Here is a 10,037-nt window from a genome sequence, read left to right on the forward strand (position 1 = left end):
GCTCTGCACACAGTAAGCGCTCAATAAATACGATTGAATGAATGAATGAATGAAACAAGTGGCAGAGCCAAAATTAGAACCCAGGTTCTCTGATGGTTGGTGTTGATTACAGTATCGTGTTTGACACCTTTGAAGTAGGGAATCCAATCTTCTTGCTATATTATTTTTCTGAGAAATCTGGGATGTTTGATGGTTGTGTTGAAGGCAAGTTGCCTTTTAAAAAACTTGCATTAGAAGCAGCTTGGCCTAATGGAAAAGGCACAGGCCTGAGAATGAGAGGATCTCTTCTACTTGCCTGCTGTGTGACTTTGGGCAAGTCACTCAACTTCTACGTGCCTCAGTTTCCTCACGGGAATTCAGTGCCTTTTCTCCCTCCTACTTAATCAATCAATCATATTTATTGAGCGCTTACTGTGTGCAGAGCACTGTACTAAGTGCTTGGGAAGTACAAGTTGGCAACATATAGAGATAGTCCCTACCCAACAGTGTAAGCCCCATTTAGGACAGGGACTGTGTGTGATCTGACTGACTTGTATCTTCCATCTTAGACCAGTGCCTGACACACAGTTAGCACTTAATGAATATCATCATTATTATGGGGTTACCTCAAAATTAGATAATGGGGTTGAAAGCAGCAATTGCTTTAATAGCTGCTCTCTTCGGAGAGGCTTTCTGGATGCAAAGCTTATCAAGACCAGCAGAGGTGATTTGCAACAGGAAGAACTTTTATTGAAGCACCACCACAGAGAAACGAAGCCGGCTATTTCATATTCTAAAATTGCTATTTCCGAGCCAGTGGAAAGGATGGAACGGAAAACCCATTTGAGCCCCTAATGCATTGATTCACAATCATCTCCTTGGATGTTCTGAAGTTGCACATTTGGATATAGGCTCTTCCCAGTATTCTTTCGGGTTGGATCCTTAAGAAGGCATTCTCGGCTCGTTCTTGATGTTTATTTTGGTTGACTTTTCCTCGGCTGAGTGCACTCTGGTAGACAGAACTTTACCACGGGGAACAATCTCTTCAACAGCAGTTCTTACCATGGTGGTTTTGGAGGAATCTGAAATGGGATACATAATCAATCAGTGGAATTTTCTGAGTGCTTACTGTGTACAGAGCACTGTACTAAGCGCTCTGCTGGTCTATCAACCAATTGCGGGTCACCTCTTGAAGTCATACTGGGTTTTTGATGGGCCTCTGTTAGATTTCCCACAAATCACCAATCCTTACGAAGTGCTGATTCCCTCTTAAAGCCCCCTAAATGAGCGATTACTGAGAATGAATAATTTGGCTTGGGCCAAAGTCATACTGTAATAATAATGAAAAGATAACGCATTCCTTTCTTCCTCTCCCAGGCATAGTTACAGCATAAACCAGAACACAGAAATGTGAATGAATTCATATTACCTTTGGGCTGATTTGCAGGCACTATAGATCCGTAACCTTTGGATTTGAAACACGCCCTGTGGAAGAGGGAAGTTTGGAGTCATTTCATTTCTCTCGGTCACGGTATTGTCTAACGCAACAGTGATTTGAGAATCTGTAGAACCCCAAAGGGGTTGAATATTCCTCGAACCCTCCATGGTCATGGTTTAGAATAGAGTCAGTAGAATTTTTGCTTGCTGTCAAACCGTGTTTCCGTGATTTCAAAACAGCTTTCTTTTTCCCCCTCAAAAGAAGTTCCACCTACCCATCCTCTCCATCAATCAGGCGACAGTAGGTCTCGATCTCTTTCTCGAGGTAGACCTTGATGTGCAGCAGCTGCTCGTACTCCAGTTTCTGGCCCTCGGTTTCCGTTCTGATCTGTTGCAGCTGCTCCTCCAGGGCCCCGACCTGAGCCTGGATTTCGGAGAGCTGGACGCAGTAATTGCCCTCCGTTTCTGTCAAGGAGCATTCCAGCGAATGTTTCTGGTGGGTCAATAATAGATGGGGTAAGGGAGAGAATGTGATGATGTAGACTGTAAACTCCCTGTGGGCAGGGAATGTGTCTGCTGATACTGTTGTACTCTCTGCACGTAGTAACTGCTCAGTAAATACTATAGATGAATATAGACATTCAGACTTGTAGCATCTTTTTGGTTGAAAAGGGGCTGTATCCTTGAATGCAAATTTTCATTTTTATCCCACCATCTAATTTCAGATAGTTTACTGCATCCCTAAGTGCTTCAGCCCCTTCAAATTCTACTTTAATTTTCTTTTATTTCAGACTCTCCCTAAGGTAGTAAGCCAATTGCAACATGTATAAAATCCCATTTCTTCTGTAAAAACACTCTGGGGAATCCAGTCACTTCCTGGTTACCCAAGTGGAAAATTGATTGATTTCCCCCAGGATTCAGGGCTCAGGGTGTTTGCTGTTTTAGAAAGCTCTCCTTTAGACATTTTGGATTGTTGCGTGGGGATAGCTGACATTTTGTAAACATAAACTTTTTTGCAATTACTTTTTTCATACTGGATTCTACATTTTTCATTGTGTTCTGAACTTTATTTTTTATGGTATTTGTTAAGTGCTTACTATATGCTAGAAACTGCTTTTAGCTCTGGAGTAGATAGAAGACAATAGGGTTGGACACAGTCTTGGCAAGCTCAGAAGGGGGAGAACAACAAATGAAAAGCTTTCTGGTCAAAATAATGTTGAAGTCAGCAATTTTCTGATGAAATGATGAGTTGTTTGGGTTTTAAAATTACATCTCCATCTTGATGCATCAAAGGAATGTGATTTACTAAATCCAACTTTGAACTTGGATCCAGGTGTTAGAGGCTTCTAATGAAGCATCGTTAATGTTCGCTCCCTAATGAAGCACCAGTCGGCAAAGCCATAATAATAATTATACCTGAAGAGATGACTTCTTTCAAGGGTTTCTAAATCTCACGAACAAATCTGCTTTCCACCCATCACGTACCGTGGCCAGAAGGGACTGGAGCTCAATCTCCAGGGTCTGGAGGATGCGTTTCATCTCTGTGAGCTCGTTCCTGGCCGAGGTGGTGGCCCCGGCATCATCCGAAATCTGCTGCTGCAGCGTTGCACTCTGAAATATCGTCGGACTGGATTAAGCCCAAGTTTGATGCATAGGAGGAAAATGTCACCTAACACTCTAGCTGGGGTAATTTTACCTTCTCATTGAACCAGGCCTCGGCGTCCCGGCGGTTCTGCTCGGCCAAGTCTTCGTACTCGGCCCTCATGTTGTTCAGCAGGACGGTCAGGTCGACCCCCGGGGCCGCGTTCATTTCCACATTCACGTTCCCACCTGCCGCACACTGGAGGACTTTCATTTCCTGGAAGGGAAGGTGCAAATGAGTGGCAGAAAGGGATGAGTTAAACAGAAACCAAGACAGTGTGGTTTGAAGATCTCCAAGTTTCAAAGATTAAATAGAATAGAGTAGATAGGCAGCATGAAGCTAGCTGGGAGTCAGGAAGACTTGGGTCCTAAAATCCTGGCTCTGCCACTTGTCTGCTGTATGACCTTGGGCAAGTGACTTCACTTCTCACTGCCTCAATTCTTTCATCTGTAAAATGGAAATTAAGACTGTGGGATAGGGACTGTGTCCAGCCCAATTTGCTTGTATTCATCCCAGCACTTGGTACAGTGCTTGGCACATAGAAAGCGCTTAGCAAATACCAGAATTATTATTATTTGAATAGAATAGCAATTAGGAGAGCAATGATCCAGGCCATAGCCCTCTACAGTCTAAGCCTGGATCTAAAGTGGTTATCATTTTCAGTGTCCAGAACAGATTATTCGTTTTGGTCTGGTAAATGCTCCCTCTTAATTGCTACTTAAAACCTTTTTATTTATAGTGCCCAGGGTGAGATGTCTGTGGCAAGAAAGAAAATATGTGGTTGTTGAGTTTACTTCCTCGTGGTTCTTCTTGAGGTAGGTTAGCTCCTCGCTCAGGGTCTCGAACTGAATCTCCAGGTCCGTCTTGCACAGGGTCAGCTCGTCCAGGACTCGCCGCAGGCCGTTGATGTCCGCCTCCACGCTCTGGTGCAGTGCCAGCTCGTTTTCAAACCTTAAATGGCGGCCAGAGATTGTTTTGGTGCAAAATTGGAATTTGGTGCATTTATTGGAATGCACAGTCCCTTCAAACAGAAACCCAGGTGAAACAGGAAACTTGACCCAATCCCAAATGCGCTTTCTGAAGCTGAGAGAACCAGTTCACCAACAACTTTGTTAACAGTATTAACGTTCACTTTTTTGTGTTAATTTGGAAAAGTATTTCCCACTTTGTCTTGTTTTATGCCGTCGAGTCGTCTTTGACCCATAGCGACACTGTGGGTACATCTCTCCAAGAATACCCCACCTCTTGTAGTGTATCCAGAAAGTTTTCTTGGTAAAAATACAGAAGTGGTTTACCATTGCCTCCTTCCGCGTGGTTAACTTAAGTCTCCGCCCTCGGCTCTCTCCCATGTCGCTGCTGCCCAGCATGGGTGAGCTTTGGACTTGTAGCAGATGGCCTTCCACTCTCCAGCCACTGCCCAAGCTAGGAATGAAATGGGTAGGCCTCTGCTTGCTTCTCCTTCCCATAGCCGAGACTGGGATTGTTGCCGACTTGTACTTTCCATGCGCTCAGTACAGTGCTCTGCACACGGTAAGCGCTCGATAAATACAATTGAATGAATGGTAGAGTACTGGAAACTCTCCAGTTGCGACCCTGAGAGGTGATTACTTCTGCTATTACTACTATGACTGCTACTACCACCATTCCTACTATCACTACTATTACTAATGATATCTGTGATATTTGTGTTTAATATGTGCCAAGCACTGGGATAGGCACAAGATAATCCTAGTTATTCTTCCATCCATTTGTTAACGAGACATGGTGTGGAATTTCTTTGGCTCCTCCAGGAGGCCTTCCCAGACTGAGCCCCTTCCTTCCTCTCCCCTTCTCCATCCCCCCGTCTTAACCTCCTTCCCTTCCCCACAGCACCTGTATATATGTATATATGTTTGTACATATTTATTACTCTATTTATTTATTTATTTTGCTTGTACATATCTATTCTATTTATTTTATTTTGTTAGTATGTTTGGTTTTGTTCTCTGTCTCCCCCTTTTAGACTGCGAGCCCACTGTTGGGTAGGGACTGTCTCTATATGTTGCCAACTTGTACTTCCCAAGCACTTAGTACAGTGCTCTGCACACAGTAAGCGCTCAATAAATACGATTGATTGATTGATTGATCAAAGAGATCCTTCAATCAATCCATCAAAGGTACTTCCTGAGTGCTTACTGCGTGCAGAGCACTGAATTGAGAGCGTGGATCAGAAGAGGAAGGAACATTATAGGGCATCATTGTTTTTTTTCGTTGTTTAAATTTCACCTACTTCAGTCTGAAGTCCTCAGCTGTCAATCTGGCATTGTCATTTTGCAACACCACACTGGCATTGTTTGTGGCTGCTGAAATGATCTGGAAGACAGAACGAATGAAGAATTAATGAAAGGAATTTATGGGCCTCATTCCTTCAGGCACCCAAGACAGCACCCAGATACCCAGATACCCATCCACAGCATGGGCCTAGGAGCCAAAGGACCTGGGTTCTAATCCTGGTTCCGCCACTTGTCTGCTGTGTGACTTCGTGCAAGTCCCTTAACTTCTCTGTGGTTCGGTTCCCTCATCTGCAAAATGGGGATTAATTAAGACTGTGAGCCCCATGTGGCATATGGACTATAACCAAGCGCTTAGTACAGTGCTCTGCACACATTAAGTGCTCAATAAATACGATTGAATGAATTAGTTCATATCTGCTCCAGCACTTAGTACGGTGCCTGGCACGTAGAAAAGCTTAACAAATGCCATAAAACTTTACTATTCTATCTATTTTGTTAATGATGTGCATCTAGCTTTATTTCTATATATTCTGATGACTTGACAACTGTCCACATGTTTTGTTTTGCTGTCTTTCTCCCCCTTCTAGACTGTGAGCCCGTTGTTGGGTAGGGACTGTCTCTATATGTTGCCAACTTGTACTTCCCAAGCGCTTAGTACAGTGCTCTGCACACAGTAAGCGCTCAATAAATACGATTGAATGAATGAATAAATACAATTGATTGAATGAATGAATGAATAAAACCCCCCAAACATAAAGAAGTCATTAAAAACAATAAAAGTACAGATGGATTTCAGTTTAAATTTCTCAATGAAGGTTTTTAATTAGAAGGAAAAAATTGACATTTATGTGCAGTACCAAAGCAAACAATCAGCAATTGGAGGAATTTATACAGTTACATTGCTAATTCCATCTCATCTAGTTCTAATAGTACTTATTAATACTGTGTGATGAGCACTGCACTATCTGAGATTATTGAACACATAGTCCCACAGACATATAAATGGTGCTCCTGAAGCATTTTGCCCAGTGACAGTAATCATGGGTGAATAGAACATTGTTCTGCACATAGTAAGCTCTTAATAAATGCCATCATTATTATTATTATTATTATTACCTGATTAAAAAGTGAGTAGCAAGAGGGTTTTTTTTTCCATTTTGAGAGCTAAGTACCCTCACAATTGCAGAGTTTTAATCAATCAATCCATGAAATTTATTGAGTGTCTACTGCGTCCAGAGCACTGTTCTAAGTGCTTGGGAAAGTAATAATTATTATAGTTATTTGTTAAGCGCTTACTGTGTGCCTAGCTCTGTTCTAAGTGCTTGGGAAAGTAATAATTATTATGGTATTTGTTAAGCGCTTACTGTGTGCCTAGCTCTGTTCTAAGTGCTTGGGAAAGGAATAATTATTATGGTATTTGTTAAGTGCTTACTGTGTGCCTAGCACTGTTCTATATGTTTGGGAAAGGAATAATTATTATGGTATTTGTTAACTGCTTACTGTGTTCCTAGCGCTGTTCTAAGCGTTGATACAATAAAACAGAGTTGGTAGATGCAATCTCTGCTCACAGGAAGCAGTGTTGCCTAGTAGAGAAAGCACAGTGCTGGGACTCGCAGGGCCTGTGTTCTAATCCCAGCTCTACCACTTTCCCACTGTGTGACCTTGGGCAAGTCATTTATCTTCCCTGTGTCTCAGTGTCCTCACCTGTAAAATGGGGATTCAGTCCCTGTACTCTCTCCGACTTATATGGTGATCCCCATGTGGGACAGAGACTGTGTCTAACTTGATTCAACTGTATAAAGTCATTTATCTTTCCTGTGTCTCAGTGTCCTCACCTGTAAAATGGGGATTCAGTCCCTGTACTCTCCCCGACCTATACGGTGATCCTCATGTGGGACAGAGACTGTGTCTAACTGGATTCAACTGTATAAAGTCATTTATCTTCCCTGTGTCTCAGTGTCCTCACCTGTAAAATGGGGATTCAGTCCCTATACTCTCCCCGACTTATACGGTGATCCCCATGTGGGACAGAGACTGTGTCTAACTGGATTCAATTGAATAATAATAATAATAATAATAATAATAATAATAGTAATAGTGACATTTGTTAAGCACTTACTAGGTGCAGAGCACTGTTCTAAGTGCTGGGGGTGGATACAAGGTGATCAAGTTGTCCCACGTGGGGCTCACAGTCTTAATCCCCATTTTATAGATGAGGTAACTGAGGCTCAGAGAAGTTAAGTGGCTAGCCCAAGGTCACATAGCAGACATGTGGTGGAGCCGGGATTCGAACCCATGACCTCTGACTCCAAAGCCTGGGCTCTTTCCACTGAGCCACGCTGCTTCTCTGGGGTATCTACCCCAGCACTTAGAACAGTGCTTGTCACATGGAAAATGCTTCACAAGTACCATAATAATGATTACTCTTATTAAAGACCTTATAGTCTACTGGGGGAGAAAGACATTACAATTAATTGCTGATAGAGGGGTTAGTAGACTATAAAACAACGCACATGTCGAGAAGCAGTGTGGCTTAATGGCTAGAGCATTGGCCTCGGAGTCAGAGGATCTGGGTTCTAATCCCAGCTCTGCCACTTTCCTGCTGTGTGATCTTGGGCAAGTCACTTAACTTCTCTGGGCCTCAGTTGCCTCATCTGTAAAATGGGGGCAAAAACTGTGAGACCCATGTGGGACATGGACCGTGTCCAACCTGATTGGCTTGAATGTCCCCCAGTGCTCAGCACATAGTAAGCACTTCACAAACACCCCAGACAACAAACATGCGGTTTCTTACCTGATTCCTCAGGTCTTCGATGATAGGGAAATACCTACTGTAGTCATGGTCGAGTCCCCGGCAAGAGCCGGGACCAAATTTCTCATACCAGCCCTTGATCTTCTGCTCCAGGTCGGCGTTGGCCTCCTCCAGGGCCCGCACGTTGTCCAGGTAGGAGGCCAGGCGGTCGTTCAGGTTCTGCATGGTCACCTTCTCGTTGCCGGACAGGAGCCCGCCCTCGCTCCCGATGAAGGCCGAGCAGGAAGCGCTTCCCAGATTCCCTCCGGATGGGCCGAAAGAGCAAGAGAAGCCGCTCCCGATGCCAGGGACCCCACAGCCATTCCCGGCCCCAAAGCCGGGGCCACCGGTGGACATCCTGACAGAACCCGCCCCGCCACAAGTGCCGACCCTTCTGGACGCGGAAGTGAAGCGAAGCGACATGGCGTCTGGGTAGGTGGACACTTGTGCCTCGGTTGGGTGTTAGGTTCTGGTGGGGAATGCCTTTCCCCAACAGTTTCGCTTGGCTTTTTATACACAGCTTCCAGGGTGTTTTCTCGTTACGTTTTCCTACTTGGAGGAAAGGGTGTCGACGGCTCAGCACGAATTATCCGTAATTGGATGATTTTCCTAATTGCCGCTAACGCTGCTGGGTCCATCTGTGGGGGCGGATCGTTGCTTTTAGGCTATCTGTTATCTCAGGATGGGAGCAGGGTGGAGTGCCGTCAAAGTCACTACTAGCTTTCTAATTTGGGATGAGTAATCCCTTCCTGCCTTCCAGATTTCAGGAATAGAGCAATACAAAGGGTATCCTAGGCAAAGGGGATCCTAGGACTACTGTAATTTGTATTCATTTGCCCCCAGACTGGCTCCTTTCCATTTGCTTTGCTTAGGAGCTCATTAGCAGGATTTGATTCCCGTAATTAGAATTCCCCATTACCACCAACTCAAGGGCCTTCTGATCTGCTCGTCCTGTGTACTTTGGGGATCAAGGGATTCCACTTTAGGGGTCTAATGGAGCCCCCCTCAACCAGCCAGCCCACAGCTCTGAGCAGAGCAGGCACTCAGTAAATGTTGGCGGTGATGAGGAAAGCCAAATCCCGTCATTCCAAGTCCTTGAAGCTAGAACTGAGATGTTCTGACACTCCTAAAAAAAATACAACATGATCTTGTATCTTTTCTTTTTTTCAAATGGTATTTGTTAAGTGCTTGTCATGTACCAGACACTGTATTCAGAGCTGGAGTAGATACAAGGTACTCAAGTTGGACACAGTCCATTCCCACAGAGGGCTCACAGACTTAACCCCCATTTTATAGATGAGCAAACTGAGGCACATAGAAGTTCAGTGACTTGCCCAGAGTCTTACAGCAGTGAAGTGGCGGCCTGTGCTCTTTCTCCTAGGCCATGCTGCTTCTCTGACTATTGGAAGATATTTCTTGGGGACAAGAGGAATAATGAAGAAGGCACCACAAACCTTCTTTCCTAACCTTTCAAATGTCCATCTGCCTTTCTCATGGATATTTTTAGTGCTCGCATTGCCCTTAAAATCTTGGCCTTAGAGCCCAAATTGATCTAGTGGCAAAAACATGGGAAAATTTCCCTCTAGACTGTGAGCTAACTGTGAGCAGGGAAAGTGTTTACCAACTTTGTAATATTGTACCATCCCAAGAGCTAAGTACAGTGATGTGCGTCTTTCAATTATATTTATTGAGCACTTACTTTGCGCAGAACACTGTATTAAGTGCTTGGGAGAGTACAATATAACAATATAACAGACACATTCCCTGTCCACGATGAGCTCACAGTCTGCATAGAGTAATCGCTCAATAAACACCAGTGATTGATTTGTAAAGAAAAAACCTTTAGGTTTTCTTTTTATCTGGGCTCAGCATTTGAGTCCAAAAGACGCTCTTGCTAAATTTCCTTCTGATCCTG

General features: G+C 44.0%; 1 protein-coding gene across 1 annotated transcript; it reads right to left on the reverse strand.

Moving 5' to 3' along the window:
* Positions 1–903: 903 nt before the first annotated feature.
* LOC119934334 (keratin, type I cytoskeletal 27-like) lies at positions 904–8,545 on the reverse strand. The gene is made up of 8 exons (XM_038753796.1): positions 8,126–8,545; positions 5,328–5,410; positions 3,853–4,009; positions 3,113–3,274; positions 2,902–3,027; positions 1,692–1,909; positions 1,409–1,464; positions 904–1,061 (listed from the first exon to the last, which is right to left on the reverse strand). The coding sequence occupies exons 1-8, from the start codon at positions 8,543–8,545 to the stop codon at positions 922–924; spliced, it is 1,362 nt and encodes a 453-aa protein (XP_038609724.1). The 3' UTR covers positions 904–921.
* Between the last annotated feature and the right edge of the window lie 1,492 nt (positions 8,546–10,037).

The sequence above is a fragment of the Tachyglossus aculeatus genome, chromosome 11 (assembly GCF_015852505.1).
Source record: "Tachyglossus aculeatus isolate mTacAcu1 chromosome 11, mTacAcu1.pri, whole genome shotgun sequence".
NCBI classification, from domain to species: Eukaryota; Metazoa; Chordata; class Mammalia; order Monotremata; family Tachyglossidae; genus Tachyglossus; species Tachyglossus aculeatus.

Coding starts and splice junctions, on each gene's coding strand:
- LOC119934334 (XM_038753796.1), bottom strand. CDS start 8,545: ATGTCGCTTCGCTTCACTTCCGCGTCCAGAAGGGTCGGCACTTGTGGC. Junction 3,028..3,112: donor AGGCCTGGTTCAATGAGAAG/GTAAAATTACCC, acceptor ACGATATTTCAG/AGTGCAACGCTGCAGCAGCA. Junction 1,465..1,691: donor CTGATTGATGGAGAGGATGG/GTAGGTGGAACT, acceptor CCTCTTCCACAG/GGCGTGTTTCAAATCCAAAG.